Source organism: Thermobia domestica, chromosome 14, assembly GCF_964235325.1.
Source record: "Thermobia domestica chromosome 14, izTheDome1.hap1.1, whole genome shotgun sequence".
In the NCBI taxonomy this organism is placed as follows: Eukaryota; Metazoa; Arthropoda; class Insecta; order Zygentoma; family Lepismatidae; genus Thermobia; species Thermobia domestica.
The window spans coordinates 96,115,096-96,139,821 of record NC_137467.1 but is presented as its reverse complement, the minus strand read 5'-3'; the positions used below and the strand labels follow the sequence as shown (position 1 = coordinate 96,139,821).

Genomic DNA, 24,726 nt, shown 5'->3' with positions numbered 1-24,726 from the left:
CGTACAATTTGTACAATTACGGGTGAGTATTTTTGTATACAAAATTTTGGCCAAATTGAGTGAGAAATGACCACAAACGGTCAATGGCAATTTCATCCTACACATGGGGACAGTGTACCGCCACCCTGTGCTAAGGTTGTGACGTCATTCTTGGCTGACCACGGTATTGAACTTCTGCCACCCCCGAAGTGGTGAGTAGGGTGGGTGGAAATTGCCATTTATCATTTGTGGTCGTTTCTCCGTCAATTTGGGCAAAAATTCTGTATTCAAAAGTGTACGAAAATACCCGCCGTAATTGTAAGACTTTTGGTTCCCAAATCTCCAGGATTTTCTTCGTGGACGCCATTATGCCAGTAGATCATCCCTGGGAAGTGCTCTTTTCCAGTATCTGAAACATACCCTCAAAAATGACTATGCCACATGCTACATAAATTGGACGAAGCGATGGCAACTGTATATCAATAAAGAGAGTTTGTTTAGAAATAGACACGAGTTAGTTCCCTATATTTCCAGGTAGTGTAATGTATATAATGGCTTGTGCGTAATTTTGACCTATTCAAATATATATAAGGTTAACTCGTAAACGCTGTATATAGATTCAGTGATTGAAGAAAGGTTTCCTATGCCTTTTTCCTCCTCTTTAAAAACCCAAATTAGTAAATATCTTTCATTTTCGGACTCACAAAGGTAAATACGATAACGGATACGATCGGTCTTGTATCGGGTGAATGTTTATATATATATATATATATATATAATGTTTAATCTATCTCAAAACGCCCTCCTAACTTTTAAACTAATAGATAAATCTTAAATGTAGTATGTGCAAATATCGAGAGGGGAGGGGAGACAATTTTGACAATAATCTATAATACCAACACACAGTAACGGTAACCCAATATAAAGTTGTATTTCTACTTTCGAGTGAAATTCAACACTCATCTCAGTCATTTTGGGCATTTTATTTTTCATGTCTTCTCACCTTCCATCCCGATTAGGGTTGAACTTGAACTTGAAGGCATCAGAAATGTTATTATTCATCTCAGTGACCCGGAAAAAGTATGGTTTCGACAGTAATATCGGTCTTGTACAATTATCTTACATGTAACTCCTCCCCACTAAAACCCTAGGAGTGCTAAGAGCGTTGTACCCCCGCTAGGGGCAGAACTTGAATTGAAACGACATCGAGAGTGTCACTATTATTCTCAGCGAACTCGAAAGCTGAATTCGACACTAATGTCGTTCATTTTTTATTACTTTTATACAGAATGACACACGGGAGACGGACGGTTTTGAACTGCGTTGTACTGAGAGTGCGGTGGTGGGAGGTGGTCGTGGTGGGAATAGTTCTGCTCTACACAAGACGCCATTTCATTTACTCAGTCTCTGCTCAGTCACTATGGAGCAGTGGGACTTGCAACGTCGATTGTTTCGTTTAATGTCGGTCGACATGGAGCTGTTACGAGCCGTAACACAATCCTCAGATGGGTGAAAAACTTCAGATAGACTAGACGTCATGCTAGTGAGCTACGAATCAATCGTGAATCGGTTAGACGAATTTTGCATAAAGAATTAAAATTCCATCCCTACAAAATGCTCATTGTCCAACAACTTACGGCAACTGATTTTGCTGTACGCGAAGACTTTGCTTACAGAATGCAAGTGATTTTGAGATTGAATGAAAATGCAATTTTATTGATGAGCGATGACGCTCATATCAATTTAAACGGGACCGTGAATAAGCAAAATTTACGTTACTGGGCTCCAGAGCATCCACACCTTATCCACCAGCGTCCTCTACACTCTGAAAAAGTAACAGTCTGGTGTTCTTTTGGCTCTTTTGGCATTTTATTGGACCTTATATTTTCGAAGAGAACGGGGCCACAATTACTGTTAATTCGGCTCGATATATTCGTATGCTTGAAACGTTCTTGAAACCAGAACTAAGAAGACGACGAATCCCCTTAAAACGTGTTTGGTTCCAGCAGGATGGGGCAACATCACACACCGCGAACACTTCAATGACAGTTCTTAGACGCATGTTTCCTGGACAGATTATCTCACGTTTTGACAATGTTCCTTGGCCTCCCAGGTCTCCCGACTTATTAGTGTGAGACTTTTTTCTGTGGGGGTACCTTAAGAGCTGTGTCTATAACGACAAACCACAAATTTTGGACGAGTTGAAGAATGCAATCATTCAAGAAATTGCTGCCATCCCTGCAGAGATGTTAGTCCGTGTGATGGGAGATTTTGAGAAGAGACTTGAGTCCTGCATTCGAAATGATGGATATCACGTTGACGTCATTATTTTTCACAAATAACTGAAATAGCAGGTAATTAGCTTTGTTAACTAAAATGGCAAATAATGAGCTTTGATTTTGTGTAAATAAACATGCATTAATTTTCAAATTGGCTGAGTATTATTTCATTAAAAACCGTCCATCTCCCGTGTGTCACCCTGTATGTCACTCCTTCCCACCCCCTAGGAATTGTAGGGATGTGGAAGCCCCACATTTAAAAAAAAAAAATGTAAGTCATTTGTGTACAAAGCGTGGGAAATTATTCCTGCTATTTCAGAGTTATGCTAGAACGTACACAGATAATACATATATCCATTTATATATATAATATAGATATAAAATGCCCTCCCCCCTCCTCGTTAGAACGAAACTTTTCGAAAACAGAAACATGTGTCCATTTTTTATAAATGAATATTTTATACCGAGTTTCATGTTCCTGGCTTGAGAGGTTTGTGGGATACTCAGTTTTTCGCATAAATTATAACCCGCTCCCCGCTAAGAATATGTATTTTAATCGAAGTAACATGATAAAATCCTGGTTCGAGGTAAATGATAACTCGGCTCAGCCGTTTTTCCTCGATTCGATTTCGAATACGATATTTCATTTATATATCTATATCTATCTACCTATCTCTCTCTCTCTCTCTCTCTCTCTCTCTCTCTCTCTCTCTCTCACTATATATATATATATATATACACCAGGGCTTATAGCGAGTTACTTTTTTTTCAAATTTTTCAATAAAAGTTCCTTTTTTTTTCAAATTTGTCACTAAAACAGGGTGTCTATCGGTCACGAAATCAGAAAACAGTCATGAAAGTCAAGAAAAAGTCACGAAATTTAGCTTTTGGGTCACTTTATTTATTTATTTTATTTTGCTATAAGTAAAGACTGGAAAATTTTGTTCTATAAAACATCAAAGTTCATGACCAAAAATGTGTATGGTCGGCTTTTGATTCCACCAAATCGCAAGCAAAGCACTCTTCTATCGCTTGCATGAAAATCCGGCCTAATTCGCTCTCGAAAATGATACTAAATTGTGTGTGTTGTGCGTGTGTGTTTGTGTGGTTCATCATGTTCGTCTTGTGTTATGCTTCTTGTATGTTCTTCTTAAGAGTAGGTGATGAATTTGAATATTTCATGGCTTTGAGAACTCTCAATGCTAAGTTAAGTATAATGTCTGGGATGAAGAAATTCGGAAATAGGCTAGAACTGGTTTCACTTACTCAAAAGCTTCTTACATCTGCTAAGTCTGCTTACCGTAACTACAAAGCATACTTAGAAAACCTAAGAAAGGAGGAAGCTCAAAAAGAAGAAGTAAAGAAGAAAAGATGAAACAAAACAACAAAGAGAGAGGCGATGGAGAAATTGGCAAAGGAAAAAAGGGCCATGATGAGATTTTCGTCACTTTTCAACTATTTACAAGAGACCAAACCACTATGAGCCCTGCTATACATATATGGATCCCAGAATAGAATGATTGATTACGTTGCAGCGGGGCTATATAGGATAAGATCTACAGTTTAAAGTAGGATCTGAACCGATGTAGGACTTGACGTACTGCAACTGGGAATCGAATCTTGAACCTCGTGCCTCAAAGGCACACGCGATAAGCATTAGACTAGAGCAAAGAGGGTTCCCAAAACTGAATTCCGGCTCCACCCTTATCTATTGAAACCTAAAGTAAATGATATCTACCATTTTCCTGCTTCGATATTGGTTTCCCATAGAGCAGAAATGGCAAGAGATAGCAACAAATATTTTTCGATTCTCATATAGTAGAAACGTTAAGAGAGAAAAAGCGTTTTGCAAATCGGTTCAACATTCGTAAGAGATTTCGTCTCCGCTTTTAGCCCTCTATTGAAACAGGAAATGGTATACAGTATCTATTACCTCTGGTTGAATCCTTATAGTTCGGAAGTCTACCGTGATTTCACTATGTGAAATAAAACTCACTTGTTTTTGAACGACATAATAATTTGGGTTGTTCCAGCTTATGAATCCTTAGAAATTGCGCAGTACTTACATTGTCAGTTACGTATGTGTATTGTTAACTTACTTAGTCCGTGCAGAGAGATTTCTTATCCTTTTCACAGCCACATACATTTTCTGTTAGGTATTGCTTCTTCGTTTGGTCTTCAACGTGGCGATATTTTTCTTTACTCATCTTTCCCATCTAAACTTGTTTGTCATGTGGGTTTCCTTGATATGTCGTATTAACACTCGTCCAGGAAAGATACTAGAAACAATGCATCCGAGGAACACAGGGTAATTTTTGACCCATCAATATTTTAATTGTTTTTAAGGAGAACATAGTATTATTAGTAGATTTCAAATTAATTTAAAGCGTGATATTAGTGATGAGCATATTGGTCTTCAGTGGCGGATCTCGAAGGTTAAAATTAGGGATGGGCAAAACCGGTTTTTATAAAAACCGAAATCCGAAAAACCGACATTTCGGTTTTCACCGAAACTGGTTTCGGTGAAAACTTTTCGAAAATACATAAAACTATTTCTGTGGAAATGAATTCGGTTTCCGGAGAACAACGAAACATCATTCTGGTCAGAAATAGAACAAATTTTGGAAAAAACCGAAATCGGTTTTGAAGAAAACCGAAACCGGATCAGGTGAAAAACCAAACCGGTTTTGGAGAAAACCGATAACCGGTTTCGAAGAAAACCGAAACCGATTTCGGAAAAAAACGAAACCGGTTTTTTGAAAATTTTCAAAAACCGGTTTCGGTTTTTCTAAAAACCGAAAACCGAAAAACCGGTTTTTGTGCCCACCACTAGTTAAAATTGGGGCGAAGGGACAACCTAGAACCCAGGCTATGATAGCTTCAGCACTTTCTTCTTGCTGTCTAATCAGTTCACGAAATATCTCATCTGAAGTTTTCAAAAACTTTTGCTTGGACATTATTACCGCACAGAGAACAGACATAGTTTATTTACATTCTTCGTCTGCACGAGTGAAATTGGACTAAAATAATTGATATTTATTCTGACAGGCAGTGTTACCAGTTCGTGAAGTGAAACTTCCCGTCCGTAGACATGACATTTTCCAATATGATTCAATGTTTCCCGCAGATACATAACGCACACAAACACACCCAGATATACATATATATTAACATGTTTCCATTGGCACATATTGAAATATTTCACTTCATCTTCGTGAAAGATCATTCGCTCATCAATTAGCACATTATGACGTAGAGAGAGGCACTAGTAAGTAAATTTCTTGTGAAGATTTAAATTATAAATTTGAGTGACATTTGCTCTATATTTGTCCCTTGTTCCATGAAATTTTAAATATGGTTTTGTGAGATGTTATCTCCATTGCTGTATAGAGTAGAATTATTATAAATTAACTAAAATGAGAGTAAAAGTTTAAACTAAAAATTTAGATGAATTATTATAAATTTTGGTTTAGTCTTTCATCCCTTCCTATTACATTCTGTGAGAAAAATGACATTAGCTATCTATTTATGAGAGAAGGTTTTCACATGTTATGAACAAATTGTCGTACAGTCTCTTAACACCTTAAGAATTATTTTAGCTGTGAAACCACTTTTCATTTCGCTGGAAAGAAGAGTATTGTGAACAGGTGACATTAGCTTGGAAGTTAAAATATTTTAAATTGTTGTTCGAAACCAAATTTGAGAACAAATGAATAGATGTTAATTTTCATATCCATTGCTCTGAGTATCAAGCTGTTCGATTTATGGCATATTGCTTGTTACATTAAAGCATGTACTTAAGAAATAGCAAATATTAAGGTAGAAGTAGGTATGTTGATGTGAAAATTTGCTTTCAGAAACAAGAAGACGTGATAATTAAATATGTATGTGAATTTCAAAACTTGAATTGTATTTACTGGCTTTAAGGATCTTGTTTGGGTTTCTGTTGATTTGTGTGTGTTTGTAAACATATGTAGATGCAAATATTTCGAGAAAGGATGCCCTAATTTTCAAGGGTAGCATCTATACTACTCGAGACTGCATCAAGATAGGCCTTCTGGAGCTTCTTCATGGCTAAGCGGTGGCCCCGCGTAGCGTAGTCGCTAACGCTCTCGCCTTCGGTGCGAGCGGTTCCGGGTTCGATTCCTGGTGGGGACACTCGCTCGAAAAAGTTTCAACGCTTTTTCAGGCCAGCCACCTTGAATGAGATTTTCCTGGGTTTTCCTCATTCACACCAGGTAAATGAGGTACCTAACTTATAGGTTCCAGGACCCCAATCTTTTCTTCCTTCCCTTTCCCCGGATAGTGTGCTCGCCGAGGGACGTCATCCCTCAAACGTGACGGGCTAAATAGCCATAGATGCTAAAAGCCCAGAAATCTAAATCCTAAATCGTGGCTAAGCGGTTAGCGTGCGCACCTTTCACGTGGGAGTCCCGGGGTCGATTCGTGGTGGGAGCTTGTGTGTTTCGGATCCCACGTTAAGATGTAGATCCGCGTCTCGTATAGCCTTGCTGTTGAAAGGAACACTAAACAAAATCGTTCAGTCAAGATGGACTTTTTGTATTCCGTTAACTACACGCTTGATCTAATGGTCAGTATAGTTGTTTTGCTATATTCTATCCCTTGTCGCTGATTGAAAGGAATATTTATCGCAGATAACATCTGTGTTTGAAATCAAAACCTATCAACTTTCTTTTATTCTGTGCCCCACCCCACTTTTCATTAGCATGTGCAAACTAGAGCTTGTAATGCGATGTTGCCAAGTTTGTACTAGACAATTTATTTTAAACTTACTAAAATTTGCTTCGGAATAGATTCTTGTAACTCCAGTATTTTTTAAATAACTTACAAATTTCAATCACAATTCCCCTACACCTTGAGACCAGCTGAAGGTATTTCTGATATATTTTGCAGAACTTCAAGATTGAAGAACGGGGGTAGGAGATAAGAATTTAGAGAGGTATTAAGTAGGTCTACTTTTACTTTCATTTTTCACAATTTTCATGCAAGTTATCTTTTTCGCCACGGATTAATAACTTGTAAAATAGTGTCAATTATTAAAGTAATCAAACCGTAAGGGCCCGCGGAGGTTCAGTGGTAGGACATTCACCTTTGGTGCTGGGCAGGCGCGTATTTAGGTAAGTGCTACTCTGTGCTCGAACACAGGGTGGCACAATTTAGGGGGCGGCAAAATTTTGATTTTTTTAAAGAGATTCATAATAAAGTAATATTTAAAAGTAGCAACCCGCAGAATTCCGCGCAAGCGCGAGAAAATATGTTCATGTATTTAATACGCTCTAATTACAGTAGTTACTAATTAACTGGCTTATCTGATTACTTTAAAAAGCAATTCTCTCCCACCCCAACCTCAAGGATGAGGATGAACTTGAGCATCATGAAAACTGATACCGTCAAACTCAGCGACCTCGAAAATTATGAATTCAACACTAATATCTGTCGTTTTCGATTTCTTTTAAAATCTCGCCAACTCCCTGGGGAGTGGAGTATGATCTTGAATTGGATTAAAACTGTCACTATTCATCTCAGCTACCCCAAAAACTATGAATTCAACACTAATATTGCTCGTTTTCGAGGGGGGACGGCAAATTATTTAGAGCAAGGGCGCACAATATATAAATACGGGCCTGTCCCTGTTTCGATTCCAGTTCGCACGAATTCGACTTTGTGGTGGACAAGTACCATGTACGTGGGTTTTCTCGGGATTCTCCCGTTTCCTTCCACTTTCTTCATTCCACCATTTCATTCATTTCCTATCACTGTCTCTTTTAGTCTACATGGCGTAATCGTAGGATTAACTGGCTAAGAATTTAGGATGTTCTGAACACGTTGACTGAAGTTTTGTACGATTTTTCCTGAGTGCACCAGGCGAATGCCGGGTTGGTACGTTAGTTAAAGGAACTTTCACATTCTTTCCCTGGTTGGTTTGCTTGTCGAGGCACGTTATCCTTCCAACGTTACGGCTCGCTACAAACTAGCAACGCTAAGTAAGTATAGTTGCCAGTTTGCATAGAAATATATATATATTTTTTAAATCGATCTAAATTAATTAACTATGTATATTACGAAAAATTATTTCTACAAGTTTACTTACCAATACTCCATCGCTAAAATTAAGTGTAGAAGAGTGGTAAACTGCTTTGATTTCATTGTTTGAAGGTGAAAATTTATTGAATTACATTAATATTACAGTTGTTAATTGAAGCAACAAAGCATTCAGAGAATACACCAGATTATTTATGAACTAAGTGTATCAATTGAATACTCAAGTGCGGCTCCAAAAGGGATTGTGTCATTGTGGCCTACATAAAACCTCATACAATTCCATTCGATCATCGTTGTCGTCACTGTCACTAATATTATCGCTTTATGTAACGATTGTTTTTTTTTTTTTTTAAATAAATAAATATTATCATGTCTGTTTCAACTCTTATACTTCTATTTTAACACGATGTTTCACACACGCTTTCCTCAATGTTAAAGAAATGTTATTCACTTCATGCCAGATCACCGAGTCACTGGTATTCGGAATTTTATTATAAAAAGCAATTCATCATTTTGGTGAGCTCCAAGTCATTTCTGTTGGATTGAACACACAAAAATAGGGCGGCAGTCTGGATACTTGGTGCTCCTCCGACCGCATATTTGTTTTCGACATTTACACAGTTGGCAATATCTAACAGTGTCACTTTTGTAGGAATAGGTTAAGAAACGGTAATGGTATATATATATATATATATATATGAATGAAATTATATTAGGTTTTTCGTACTGCTATTCGGAATTTTCTCTAACTGGTGAAAGTAGTAGTTAGCGTTATCCATTACAATCACACACTCCTCAATCCTTGGTAAATTTTTTTTATCAACTGTTCTTTAAACTACCTGTCGAAAAGCTCGGCTGTCATATCTTGGTGGTAATCGGTAGAAGATAAGTATAATAATTCGCTTTTTTTTCCTCGGCAGAAGATAAGTATAATAATTTGCGTTTTTAAAATTGCGATATCCAGACAACAGTTATGAAATTTGCCCTGCCTTCCTTTCTGCACTATAGTATGGGTATCGTATCATATGTTATGTCAAGATAAATTATTTTTTTTACCAGCTTCTCTATAGTTGTTTATGACTTGAAGATATTTATCACGTAAAACGACTATCCACCGGGAATCCATAATAACTTGTCAATTAAGTAGTTTCATGTATGAAAACCCAGACTTTTAACAAGCAAACTTATGGTTTCATCTCGGTAAGTAAACATATCTTCAGTTCCTACTTTTAATCTTTTTAAAAGCTTCATTTTCTCTGTACATTTGATATATTGTTCTCCGCATTATATCACACACAAAAAGTCGTTCGTCCCGTTTTCTAAATCTAATACCACACGTAATAACACATCTCAGTTTTGTCACTTATGCCTGTAGCCATAATAAATCTTAGCAACGTTGTGTTGTGAGTAACTGCATTTCGAACAAGAACTAAAGGAAACTATTCGTAGAACCAGACACGTTTCTTTTCTTCCTGTTCTTTAAACAGGTGACAGGATATCAGATGTAAGCTAATTATAAAGGCAGAGATAAGAGGAACAGAATTTATCAGAACAACTATACCTGTTCATCAGAGTGAGGAATGTCAATTAATTTCATTCCTGCTCAGGCTCAGTATTGTGGCAAAAATTCCCCTGAATCTTTCCTAATACCTGCAAAAGATGCTTAGAAAACATCTAGCGAAATTGGCTGTAAGACGTTATTTCCTTTCTAATATTTTATCGTCAATCGACGATAATCCTCAAATTAAATCGCAGTTAAGTTTTAATGCCAGACAAATCTGTAAATACAAAATTAAATCTTTGTTGTATTTCTTTTTATTTTTAATGAATATACACATTTCTTGCAAAATAGGTATTTTAATCGCTGTAATTACAAGATATACTTAAAAGCAACAACGAATAGATTTTTTTATACTTGATACATTAACTACGAACCGGATACACACTTAGGCTTTGCGAATAGCTGGGTATGCCGTTGTTTAAACATTAGGATTTATTTTTCCTGCAGTTTCTTGCAGATGTGTGGCTTCAGAATAGATATTGAAATAAAATTTTGTACAAAAACACTGCGCTCTAATTGAGTGGTCTGTTCAGTAAAACATGTACGAGATCTATCATATCGAGTGAAACATGGTACTTTCTGGTCTGACTATGTCAATTTCCGACTATTCCACGTTATGATATTTCGCTTCTTCAATAGAAAAGTGACGCAAATCAAGATTATCAACTTTCCAGGAGAACGAATTGGAGATTGACACTGCTGCACATTTACATGGGTAGACGAATGGTACAATTCAACGCCTAGCTGACACGGAGGCTTATCGTTTTTTTTTTTTTTTTTTTAAACCTTTGAAGTCCTGTAAGTACACTTACGTATAAAACTTAAGGGAATATGCGGATACCAGTGACAGTCATGAACAAATGATACAAAAATATTTCTGCTCGCTCACAAGTGTAGAACGGATACCGGTGGATATATATACATGCTTGCAATGACACATTAACACTGAAAAATCTGACTGAATACACTTACATTATTTGGGTCACCTCTGTTGGCCGTTACAAGTTCGGTTTTTTGTTGACAGAAATGTTCAGTATGGAGTATGGTTACCGCAAACAGCTATGCAGACTGTGCAGCGTGTACCCGTGCTACGGATTAAGACCATCAAGCAGTTCCTGTGGTAAAATATCCGCTCTTTCACAATACTCTGCGCAGTTCACTAATGTACCGTGGTGAAAGTATTAAATATGCAGTCTGTTGTCCGAAGGCATCCTATGCATGCGCATTGGCATTGAAGTTCGGTGACTACGCTGGCCACTCGAAATGCGTAATGTCTTCATGCTGTAGGCAATCCTCCACCAACTGTGCCTAATGTGGATGCCTAATATGAATATCATCTATAAAGTGAAATTCAGGGTCGTATGCACCACGAAGCAGTCGGACATACTGTACAAGGATGACGTGCCTGTAGGTCTCAGCTCTTTGCATCCACTGCTAGAACACGTGAAGTGGCATGCGATCCCGTAACATGATGCCGCTCCGTACCATAACATCAAAGTCTCCATACTTGTCCCTTTAAGCAACATTTTGGGGATGGAAACGTGTTTCTGATGACCTCCAAACAAGCAGACGGTGAAAATCATTCTCCAAACTGAATTGCGACTCGTCAGTGAAGAATACACTGCTCCACTACTCTGGTATCCACTCACTGTGGTATACATCACTAATGGTGAGCGGAATGCACCTGGCAGTTCGGTGTGCATTCGTGTAACCACTGGTATGTAGTTTAACATGATATGTGGGTACCAGGGGAAGCTGCAAGGTCTGGAGTTACTGTACATGCTGTGCACGGTGATCTTCTGGCGTTTAAGGCCAGATAATGATCCTCAAGCAGCGTTGTTGTACATCGACGACCTCCACCATACTACCTTCCAATGTTTTCACGAGCCAGGAAACGATTCCACAGTTGTGACATGACACTGCGAGGAACATTCAAGTCTCTAACCACACGCTGTTGACTTTGTCCTATTTCTAATCTACCAATAATCCGACCGCACATCGCATCATACACATGTGTTCTCTGAGTCATCGTGTGTTTCTAGAACACATTCATTATAACCAATATACACTGCTTACTCCGAAAACCACAACCCACTGATTATACGCATTTCTCCCGCTACAAACGTTCTTCATGTTATCGCAGTCATAAAGGTCACCTATGTCGTTGCAATCAGGTGTGCCAGCCCGATGTCTGGCATTCAGGATCAACATGGGATAAGGTTTACTTTTCGAAAGTGACATTCCCTTAAGTTTTTGACATGAGTGTGTTATCATTGAATTTTGAGGTCCGACATATTTTAAGATGATAAATATGATCATAAACTATATCAAAGTGGCAATAACTCAATTTTGACAAAAGTGAATATCGTACTATACCACCAGCTGATAGTACTTGGGGGGAGGGGGGATTTTCGGAACAGTTTTCAGGATCATATATCAATGGTAATTTTCGATTTGTCACTTTTCTGTTGAAGAAGCTATTTTTTGAGTGCATACGTGCGTGTATGTGTGTGATGTGTGTTTGTAAATATATATGTGTGTATCAGAGATGTCCAAACTCGTGAGCTCGGGTCTCAGGCTCGGTCAAGCTCCAGTTCTGATTGACAGCAAAAAGGTATGAGCGCGGCCAAGAGCCCGAGCCCTAATATGATTAGTGAGCGCAGCCGCGAGTGGATGTAAGTCCCATTGAGGATAGCGAACTCGATTCCTTAGTGAACGCGAGTCCAATAAGGTTAATTAATGAACATGGACTTTATTAAAGATAGCGATCCGTATTGAGATTAGTGAGCGTGACTCTCAATGACGATACTCATCCCCAATTGCAAAATGATCATCTCTGGTATGTATGTATAGTCTTGTTCAAAAAATCCTGGGCACCCATCCCTCTTTGAAAAGTCCTACAGTCGGAACCAAATCAAATAAATGTGGATTTTCTTTGACCAACTAAGATCTTCATTTAGAGCAAAGTGATTGAATTTCCTACATAGATTGCCAGAATAACGCCTTCGAAGCAAAGTGGGTGGCCAAGAGTTTTTTAACAAGACCATACTTGAATTTGGGATTAATAACAAGAAGAATGAATGAGGTGGAATTATTTTGAAGTAGCCGTTAGATACTGTTAATATTGACCTTCACAAAAATAAAAAGTTTTCCCTTTTCGTTTGCAATTAATCTTTCCACTTCCTTTATCTAGATTTAGATCTTCATTATTATCTTTCTTGCAAGCATCGTCCTTCCGAACAGTATCGGTCAAGAAGTGGATAACATTTCTATCAAAGGTTAGCACCTAACGCAATGCTCTATTGTTTTAGTAAGCATGATTAGGAATTAGAATTGCATGTATTAACACTTAAAATTTACAGGCACATGTTGGAATGGCATTTTCAAAGTTTTCACTTTCCAAAGGTCTCAAATGCCAATAACATTTCTTTATGCTGACTCTATACTAACTAATGAATAGACTTATATTGACCTGTGTTATTTCTTGTTTTTCAGAACTGGTCTTTCTGGCAGAATGGTGGTCAGGCTCGGATGTTATACTTTATATAGATAGAGAAGAATACGACAAATATTATGGGAAAGAGCATGGCTATCTCGTGATGAATCATAGCTATGAAACAGACTGGCTCATTGGCTGGGTATTTTGTGATCGTACACAAATACTGGGGGTAAGTAGTTGAATTTTAGGAAGCTAGATGACATCATTTCTGACTGGATTGGCCTTAACTTGACACAGATACTATCCAGTGATGGGCTTTATTTTTATTTGGGTATCGTAAACCATCGAATGATTTAGTTTCCCATAATTTTCCCTTTCGCAAAAGCAGTTTATTCGCTTGATACTAATTTTGAGAAGCAGTATCCACTGATTTATCAAATCTCTATTTTAATTTAATTAAAATTACTACTTTTCTTTTCATTGGTATCTAAATTAAATCGTCTAGTGTCCAAAATTTAAGCATGAAGACCATGTTGATGTCTTACCTTTATAATGAAGGTTTAATTAAAATTATTTAGATACAGAAATCAATACGTGATTAAACATGCTACTTCACAGAGTCACTGTCCATGAAATACTCCAATTGAGTGCTACAGACTTTGAATATGGAAATCAGGCTTATCCGTTGGCAAAGCTTATGTCTTAAATAAATAAATAAATAAATAAAAGAAAAAAAGAAAAGAAAAAAGTACGGTGGTGACGAGGTTTAGAAAGGGTTTATGGTAGAGATATATTCTCGGTAATATGTCTCCCTAGAGCATTCCAAGCAGGTTCTATCGTTTTGGAATCAGAGGAGAACGCGGGCTACTATATACGGTGAAATCCTCTTCGGACGAGCATTATCATTCGAAAAATTAAATCCGGACCCACTGCTCCCCAGAATAGGTGAATAACTACAATATCTTGCACATGTCACGAACTCTCGTTCCAATAGCTGCAATTTAATGCGCTCAATGATTATTATGACGGTCCACGCCCAAATATGTTAGAGTAAACTAAATCTGTCTTCATCCGTAAACATCAGTGTACCCCATTCCTCATTCGACTAGGTAATGTGGGCTCAATATCATAGCACTCTAGCGTGTTTGTATCAGTGTATGTTTCACAGGTTTGTATGCATAAAGCCATGTCATTCAGGCGTCTTGCGATAATTTGACGCGATACACGTTTCCCAGTATTTGTGTGCAAATGAGGACGCTGCTGAATAGTGTGTTCCGACGATTGCATTTTGAAGATAACACCATAGAACTGTCCTCTACTGGTGTGGTGCGGGAGCTCATGTGATTCGAATTCCACGTTAATCAGTAGGTCCCATCTCATATAGCCTCGGTGCTGTAAGGGACGTTAAAATCAGCTCAACTCTACTGATGTGATGTTGCGTTAACTTCCTCCTCCGGTACATCGTGAGACATTTCTGGTTGTCTTGTATCGTGACCGCAGTCTTGACATTATGTTTTGATCTACTTCCAATTCATTTGAAGGACTCGGTGTCAGATAGTGCTGTGCCAGATTTGGATGATTTCGAGATAAACCGCTTTAGTGCAAACGGTCCCGGATTCGATTGCCGGTGGGGGACACTCATTCGAAAAGGTGTAACAACTTTTTAGGCCAGTCATCTTGAGCGAATTTTTTTCTGGGTTTCTTCATTGATACCAGGCAAAAGCCGGTATAGCACCAACATACAGGTCCCAGGAGTTTCCTTTCTTAATTCCTTCCTTCTTCGGATAGTACACTCGCTGAGGGATGTCGTCCGTCATACGTGATGAGCTTAAGGCCAGGCGTTGAAAAATTGAGGCATAGCATTATTTCTTTATTATTTACACAAGATGGGCTCGGGTAAGATATTGTACTATGCCGCAATAAGTTGATTTCTAGAAAGTTCCAAAATATTCAATAATTACCAGTCTAATTCTTTTTCTTCACACTTCTTGGTATTCCCTTAATTACAATGTTTAAAGTAAAATAAATATGAAGTATGGCCGTGAAATATTGTTTAAACTGAATATTCTTTATACTAAGTGTAAACTAGGTTGGAAAAAATGGCCTCTAACATGATTATGTGCAATTTTGAACGTTTTACAACATAACAATCGAATACAAGTGTCATATTTTCATAATTAATATATTGATTTTTTTTTTTTTTTTTTTTTTTTTAACTGGAAAACAAAATCGAACGTTACTCCTTGCATATCAATCAACGATTTTCCCAACAAATTAAGACAAAAGTCGAAATTACGTAGCCCGTTGGGGAAAACGGTACCCAATGTCATATTGTCTAAATCCTATTTTCTTTTCCATTGATATATAATAGGAACACCAATTCAATGTGAAACAAATCTTGTACATTTATTGCTGTGAGCAATATAGTTCTAAATCCACATATTATATTTTACTAACCTAGAACACCTATTGTAATTAACTTGCCTTGTTGAGTAGCGCAAATAGCTTTCGTAACCATGAAAGGGATCATCCAATGAGGAATTTATTTCTTATTTCAATAATATTGCCAATTTTTGAACATATTACTACTTGAAGCAGGAGCATAAGTTGCATTTGGAAACACAATTTTCCTCAAATCGTTTTCCTTGAACGAATCTTCACTAACGAAAGGAACACTGCGAAATTTGTCTTCAATATTACTTCCTTTGTCTATATAACACAGTCTTTTCCACACATGCTTTCTAACACTACTTGTATTAGCTTTTCACATGTTATTTCGATACGTGTCATAGGATGCTCATGTTGGAATATTTATGATCATATTTTTGAGGGCAACACAGATTCATAGCACTTGTACTGCAATCTCTTAATGTTGCGTGAAAATTCTTACCGACATTTAACAATACTACCGATGAAGACCCATAAGCAAACCATCATTCATTTTTAGCCTGTATGGCAAAGCACTATCTTGCCCCGGGTCTTTCATTTGCAAAACTAGTCACGGTTTGCCCTTCTTCCAATTTACCGTAACCTCTTTCGAACTTATTCATATGATGCTTTTGTGCTGGTCTACGATGGTTATTCACTAGCTTTGCACAAGATCTTACCTAACAAGCTGTCACTGCATGCCATATCAGAACCTGCGCTTGCTTTCATCGATCTACGATCAACTAGTTTATGGCTTTCACCCACAGGATAGTTGACTTCTCAGTGGATGACTATGTATTTGATGTAAAGGTGCAGTAACCCATATTTTCGGAAAGCCAACTCCGTGTTTAAGTTTTGGACACCGTGTATTTTTCTTTATTTGTTATAAAGGATACTTAGTTAATAGTATCCGAGTTTGTGTTGTTAAATGGATTCTAGTATTGCAGTAGCAAGCTTTCACTTGGTAATTATTCTCCTACGGATTAGGTTCTGATGATAGACTCAAGTTATGATCACCAGAAATAACTGAAGGGAAGGCTTGTATCTGTAGTGTGAAGTTGAAAATATGGCCATCCATTCTCTTTTTTACAGATAAAAAAAATATGTATTATAAAGTTCATCATTAAGGTATTTTTAGTTGAGTCAGAACTTTCAGATATTAAATTTTTGGCTGCAGAGAAGTGAGAGATCGATTCTATTAATTCTCATAATGTGCGCTACGCACGTGCAACATATCAGAGAAAGATTGTTATATGAACAGTAAATTCCATATATGTGAAGTTGTTGTTTGTTCATCATTGATAAAGAAACTAATAACAGATTGAATTTCCTGAACCTAAATCTTTATTGCTTAATAAGAAAGTGCTGGTAAATCCCCTTTAAGTATCTAATACAATCCCTTCAAAGTACCTGAATTCTTATTCCAAATCCAATATATTAGGAAATTACTTTTTAAATTATAGCGACATGACTATTCACGTTAAAAAGTGGCAGAGCGAAAGAACGCTAATATAATCAGAATTTTATCCAAAATTAGCAAATTTGCCCGTCTTTCCACTTTCTTATAAAATTTCTTCTTTCTTCTGTGGACCGTCAACACCTTTCTAGTCTATTTCGTGACGTCTTTCCCCTCACATGTCCATAAATTTCATTATTAATCATCTTTAATCTGACTCGTTTTTCTATTGTTTATCCTTTCTTCTAGCCTCTTCCCTGTTTACTTGTATAATTCATATTATATTCTTTACACGTGATTTTATACACTACACCGTCCTTACTTTGTTGTATCTCACTTTCCTTTTTCTTCTTGTTCATAAATCCTACGAGTTTTATTCTTCGAAGTTTTAGCTACACTTCTTCTTTCAACAGCTTTTTGCAGACTTCTGGTGTATCTCCAGTGTTTTCTATCCCAAACTATCTTTTTCTTTTCGTGGGGCATGCTAACTTATTTTTAAAGCGCTCACCTCAGGTGTGAGGGACCCTCAATTTCCGGCTATTCAATTTTGTGATGAAGAATACCGTGTTCTTGAGTTTTCTCGAGGTTTAAGTACCGTTTCCCCTCACATTCTCATTCCACCAAGTACGTCGTAATCTATTCATGTAAATTATTCATTGTAGCTTTGGAAAATTCAAGATTACTAATAAAACTCCAACTGTCCAAAGCAGTGTTATATTGTAAGATTCTATATTTGTGCTACAGTTTCGGCTATGTAACACAAATATATAATCTTAAAATATATATACTGCTTTGGTCAGTTGGAGTTTTATTAGTAAAGTTCGTAATCGTTCACTTTCATTAATCATCCTTCTCCGTAGTCAAAAGAGGCATAACCATAGGGCGGAAAACTAGAAATTTTGTTTTAATTTTTCTTTTCTTCTTTGACTTTTTCCTTTTATTTGTTTTCTAATTTTTCTTTACTGCATCCATTTTTAAATAGCAGACTGATGCAATTTCTCTGTCTTCTTTCCTCTTCTTATCCAGCAGTTGTGTCCTTCTCTCCATGTTCCAAATAAAATTCTTTTTTGTTCCTTCATGTACATCCTCCGCGGCAGTATACATCCGCTGAGTATTCTTTCCCATACCACGTTGTTTTAAATCTTCCTCCTTCATCACCGTATATGAAATGTAGATATACCCTTTGTTTCCAAATCCACTTCTAATCTTACTCCTTTCTCCTCATTCTCAATTCTGGTGCATACTACCCCTGCCACTTTGTTCCTTTTAATTCCTCTAAACAATCGCCACATATCTGTAAGACATAATTAACTTTGGTATATTTTCATTTAAAAAAAAGGAAATTTGAAACAATAGAAAATGATCAGGGACGGCTCAGTAATGTGGTCACAAAGTCACGTGCATTCCTACTTAATTCGCAGAAAAGTATTTTTAAGAAAAATAACAATTATAGACATTATGTACGTTTAACAAATAGGAAACGACCCAACACAAATTTTAGCTATTTTTAATATGGAGTCTGGAACCCTGATTTATATTAATGATAGATACGGCAATAGCGGAAGTCAGAATGCTTGATATTACCCTCTGTTCACATGTTTTGACTTGATTCTTTATAGTGTCAGCTATTGTCAGAGAACAGCCCTTTAAACGCCTGATATTACGTATAGTGTAATCACACATTTTTTCGTGATTGTGAATTCTTTCGTTTTCTATGACCTTGCGACGACTGAGCGAGGAGGAAATTGGGTGGAGTCAGCCTGTAAGCTATGTGTTGATCGCGCCCAGAATGAAAGGAAAGAAGGAACGGGGACTCGGAAGGTGATTTCTTCTTCTTCTTCTTCTTTGGGGCCGCGGTGGCTCAGTGGTAGAGCGTTCACCTCTGGTGCTTGGGGTTCCGGGTTCGATCCGAGCCCCCGCCAAGTGAACTTTGTGGTGGACAAACACCGTGTGCGTGGGTTTTCTCGGGGTTCTCCAGTTTCCTCCCACTTTCTTCATTCCACCATTTTCATTCATTACTCATCACAGTCTCCTTTAGCCTAAACGGCATAACCGTGGGACGTAAAACTCAAAAATTTCATTTCATTTTTCTTCTTCTTCTTCTTCTTCTTGTAGGAGAAATACTGACTTACTTTTTCAATAGTGACAGAGCTCCACAGGTATTTTCGGTGCGACTTTCACACTATAACAAATTATTATGAAGAAAGAAAAAAATAAAATTTCTTAATCTACTTTACGATTTCGGAATTTGATAACATATGATGTAGGGGTACGTTTTTTGGCTTTTTTTTTTTCGAGCATTAAAGAAATGAATTAATATCCTTGAATTATATTTTAAATTGACTTACGTCTGAAATATTAATGTCAAGAATGCATTCGAACCCACAGAGAAATATATAAGTGTTGTGCGTGTAATTCAAATAAATAGCTATAAAATACAAATAAGTAAGAGAATAAAGTGTCGAAAAATAAATTTTAAATTTTGCAAGGACATAGGCTACATAAATACGAATTTCTCTTGCTTTTACTAACCTTAAGGTCAGAATTACCGTGGTTTTGAGTCATGTATTAAGTCATGTAGGGTAATTTTAAAGTGGGAAACACTCATAGAGGCTCAGTAAATTCTGCCTCCGCTAGACTTCCGGAACTTGACGCATGTTTTGGAGTTTCCTGGTAGATACGTGATTAACAAACGCGTCTCTGGCATGGGATACCAGTGTTCAATTCCCGGTAGGAGCACGTGTGATTCAGAGTCTATATTAAACAATAGGTCTATGTCTTAATTCTGAAAAAATGGTCGAATGAATTACTTATGTGCTTGAGAAACAATCGAAATCAAATGCATACTTCAATTTCAATGCATCATATAAGTATTATCATGTCCCTATTGTACAAGTTAATAAATATACGAGAAATGAAGCTAAAAATCTTTTCACCATTACTTAATTTTTTCCTCTTTCCAATTACAATGTTAAGAAATGTGTAAGATAGTCAGTGTGTAACCCAATGGTTTTTACAGAACCAATTAAGAAATTCAATACCCTCCCCGCTGGTCAAGTCGTTCGCTCGTTCACCTATTCTGTACATGGTCCCAGATTCGATTCCTGGAGATGTGCACAAAAATTTAATTTCACAATCATTCAACTTCATTAATCATTCGTCTCTTTGAGCTAAAGAGTATAAACATGGTACGTTAAATTAAAGTATCATTTCATTAAGAAATTCGAACTGAAGAAATAGATTGAGAACTGGTGGCAACATCAATTGTTTTCCGCTTTTTGATTTCTTTGCGCTGAGCAATATATTTAACATAAGTTAAACAGTTCACGTATGTAAGGTATATACTGGATACATGATAATCCGATGCTAAATTCGTTTTTATTTTTTCTGTAATATTTGTACCTCCTATGAGAATTTATAGAATACTTAAAAAAAAAATCGCTAGAGGACCCCAAAACCGGGGGGTATTGCTTTCCTCTACTGATGTAGCTTTCCTCTTAGTTTCTCTTACTACCGACGTACTGTAACCGCCACTGAGATGATGTATGTCATCTGGAACTAATGAACAAACACTTCGATAATACAGGATTTCCCATATAAAAGTAACCCGGCCGGGTAACACCAGAAGCAAGCAAATAATTGCGCGTAATTCTTTGAGTAATTCTGTCTGATTTCAACGTGTTGCCCGATGGGCAGTTGTTCGGCTTTAATTCCCTGCCTGTTGAGTACTGGTAAGAAAAAAAGGTGTGTCGAGAAGATGGTGTTTTCTATCCAACAGCGAATTGTGACAGTGGAAGAACGTGCGCGGACGGAATCCATTAAGAACACACAAGAGACCTATATTGCCATGTACCCAGGAACCAAACCACCTGCGAAACGTTGTGTTCAGAACTTGGTGCAAAAAAGATATCAAATTGGGTTTGTGGTGAATGTGAGTAGGCGGAAACCAAATGTCCAAATATCGGAGAGCGTCTGTGATATTCAGCAACAGATAGCACGCAGCTCGGAAAAGTCTACCCGGAAACTATCCTATCAGGGTGTGTCATATACAATATGTTAGGATCTCTGAAACTGAAACCATACCAAGTAACGTACGTCCAGGGATTGAAGGAGCTGGACACAGATAAACGGGTTGCGTACTGTAATTTTGTACTGTACCCTGGCTGAACTGCAGTAAAACATACCCACAACAACCCGTGAAGACCTACACATGGTGTCAGCCAGTATTTTTAGATGTTTGCAGAAGTGTCTCGACGTTATCAGGGCCACTTTCAACTTATCTCGTAAGATAACAAGAGCCAGTGTTTATATTTTCCTACTCTTTCGGTCGATATACGATATTACCTCGCCGGGCTACTTTTATGTGGGCTGCCCTGTGTTATAGTTATTTAAACTTGTTGATATTAAGTTTTATGTTTTTTTCCATTTTTATTCTTTACGTTATTGACTGAAATTGAACAGTGCTAAAGAATTGGCAAGAGCTCCACATAATATGGTCTTCTAGTAGATCATAAATTTTATGTAATATTGAGGGTATGTGATAATCCAGTATGATTATCATAATGTTAAATTGGAAATTTAGAACATCCTAAAAACCTTTAAAAACACAAATTTGATATGTATCACTGTAGGCTTTGGCTTAAAGTATACTGCAGTCATAATATATAAGCTCATATCTAATGTTACCTTAACACAAATATCTTGTACATGTTGTATACTCATCTCAATTTGTTGCACTTGATACTTGGTGAAGACAGCGAACCGTCAGCCATTCTCTTAAGTCTCTTTCCTTAGTATATTATAACTGTTATCAATAAACTTATTATCGTGTACATAATTATTTTGCCTATCAATAATATTGAATCATAATTAGAGCAGCAAGGATACTATTCAAATTTTCACTTAATTTCGTACTTTTACCTCTTACATTGTGATAAAAAATTGAAACACAGCTATCGAAATTACTCATGTCATTATATTATATTTCTAAGTGTTATAAACTACAGTCTCTCTTTCTTAATTTTGACCAGTCAATTCATTTTCTTCCTTTTTTAATTTTTCGGGCGTCACTAAGCACTATTTTGCATTGAATCCAAAGACTCTGATTAACATAAATGGTGCCACGCCAGAAGACAACCCAATATGTAAACAATTCAAATTACGTTTTATCATCCTTCTTTTGTAGAAATTTATCTTTGTTGACGCTTTTTACGAACTTAAGAACTAGACTTGCGGAACTTTGACTTTTCTTTTTTACAATCTGTGACGTGCATCAATTACATTATCTTCAGTATTTATATGTAGTTCACGTCCTACTTTATTTATTTATTTATTTTAACAACAGATAGAGCATCATCTTTCGATTATTTCGGGAATACCTTAAAGTTCTGTGGTATTTCGTTTACTACATAGGTCCAAATCTTCCAGCTATATTCGAATAATTTAGCAGCACTATTCTGATTGGTTGAACACAGACCTCAAGAGTGATAAAAAAATGGATGGTTACAAATGAAATGAAATATTTCAGTTTTACGTCCCACGGTTATGCCGGTTAGGCTAAAGGAGACTGTGATAATGAAAAATGAATGGAATGGTGGAATAAACTGGGAGGAAACGGGAGAACCCCGAGAAAACCCAACCACACTGTTTGTCTACCACAAAGTTCACTTGGCGCGAATTGGGATCGAACCAGGGAACCCTGGTACCAGAGGTGAGCGCTCTACCGCGGCCCACATGGGTGATTACGGAAGAACTAGGTAGTGTAGTAGATAGCGCACCAACACAGAACCCTAACGCCTCGATTTGATCCACGGTCTAGTTTCACTTTTTTATGCTAAATTATATTGAATTCGCACCTGAGGAATGGGAAAAAAATTATTTTATCAATTTACCTACAGAACTTAAGTATTAATTTCTTTGGTAGAGAGAACCAATCCTCTAGAACCGAAAACGATGTGATTCAGTGATACAGCGGTCACCTTAGTGCTAGGAGTCCGTGGTTCGATCCAGGCCAAGTGTGAATTTGTGATGGACAACATTGTGTCCACGGGTTTTCTCAGAGTTCTGTTACCTTCCACATTCTCATCCAACCAATTCTGTCATAATCATTCCCCCAAAGTTATTGACAAATGAAGGAAATCTTTAACATTTTACGCTTATGCCCTGTAGCAAAATAGACAAATAATAAGCAAATAATTGATGATAGAAGAATTGGCGGAATGAAGATAGTGGGAGAAACCTAGAAAACTTCCGGACATAATGTTTATCACAAACCCACATGACCAAAGATCGAAGCAAGGACTACCAGAGGCGAGTGCTTTACTACTAAGTCACTATGCCCCCAAAGTTACTAATAAGACAGTAAGGAGCGGAATTTATGGATTACCGGTGACTACATAACCATCACATAAAAGTAAATTGAGCTATCTGAAACCTGAGTGAACTGACTTCATTTTCGCCCGATTTCTGGGTATATGCATGAAGTCATCTGACTACGCGTATTCCTCATCGAACCTTAGGCCACAACAAAGTGTAGGAACTGACGCAACGGTCACGTAAAAACTCATTTTCTAATGGAAACTGCTCATGTCAAGTTGTCAGTGTTCCCAAAAACGCCGTTCCCCACAAAACATAAAAATGCAGTTAGTTTGCTCTAGTTTCAGACACATCAACTCACCATAGTCTTTGTAGTAAGAATTTTGTATACTATAGATTTTCTAGTAAGAATTAGAATTTAGCGAATGATATACTTTTTTTTTTTATTTCTTACAGAATTGCAAGACGATAGCAAAGAAGATAATTCAGTATGTTCCGACAATGGGTTGGAATTGGAAGATGGGTGAAAGCATATTTCTGGAACGAAACTGGCAAAAAGATAAAGAAATTATTGGAGCTCAGTTAAGAGAACTTATAGCATACCCGGATCCTATATGGGTAAATAAACTCTGCATGTTATTGTGTTACTAGTTTTGCATGGTTGTGAATGAGTACTGTAGAGGTACATACATATAAATATGACAGATTCAGTGGATGGAGTTCTTTGTTTATTCACTTATTGACAAGATTGTATATTATACAGCTCCTGAAGCAATTTAACATCGAAAATAGCAATGGAAGATGGGAATAAAGTCTGTTAAATTCTAGATTTCACCCTGCATTACTTCTACTGGTTATTAGAGGCACTATATGTAGAGCTAGAAATGTATCAGACAATTAGTGGAATCTCGTAGGAATTTCCCCATAATATTGGAAAAATATGTTCTTTAATGTATTAATCGAATTAAGCTTATCTTACAGTAGTCTATAAATCATGAAAAGTAGTGTTTTCTAATCATGGTGAATAGGTGGTACGGAAGAGATTACAATTAATACGTTTGTGATCATGGTATTCAAAAATGGATACTTTTGAAAAATTGAATGTGATAAATATAATGTTCATGTCTATCAGCAAATATTAAATGTGATAATTTCAGAAATGAGTAATGAATGTTTTTAATAGGTACACTAGGCAGGAAGTTAATTT

General features: G+C 37.0%; 2 protein-coding genes across 5 annotated transcripts in view; one reads left to right on the top strand and one right to left on the bottom strand.

Moving 5' to 3' along the window:
- Nucleotides 1–24,346, top strand: part of LOC145670666 (1-acyl-sn-glycerol-3-phosphate acyltransferase gamma-like) — a 46,020-nt gene extending 21,674 nt beyond the window's left edge. For both annotated transcript variants that reach the window (XM_081739457.1, XM_081739456.1), the window contains 2 exons: nt 13,378–13,550; nt 23,976–24,346. In XM_081739457.1, coding sequence (XP_081595583.1) covers nt 13,378–13,550; nt 23,976–24,170 — 368 coding nt within the window. In that variant the 3' untranslated portion in view covers nt 24,171–24,346. The remainder of the gene's footprint in view (nt 1–13,377; nt 13,551–23,975) is intronic.
- The window catches only part of LOC145670272 (fat-like cadherin-related tumor suppressor homolog), a 614,703-nt gene that overhangs the window by 381,105 nt on the left and 208,872 nt on the right, over nt 1–24,726 (bottom strand). The gene's annotated exons all lie outside the window — the stretch shown is intronic.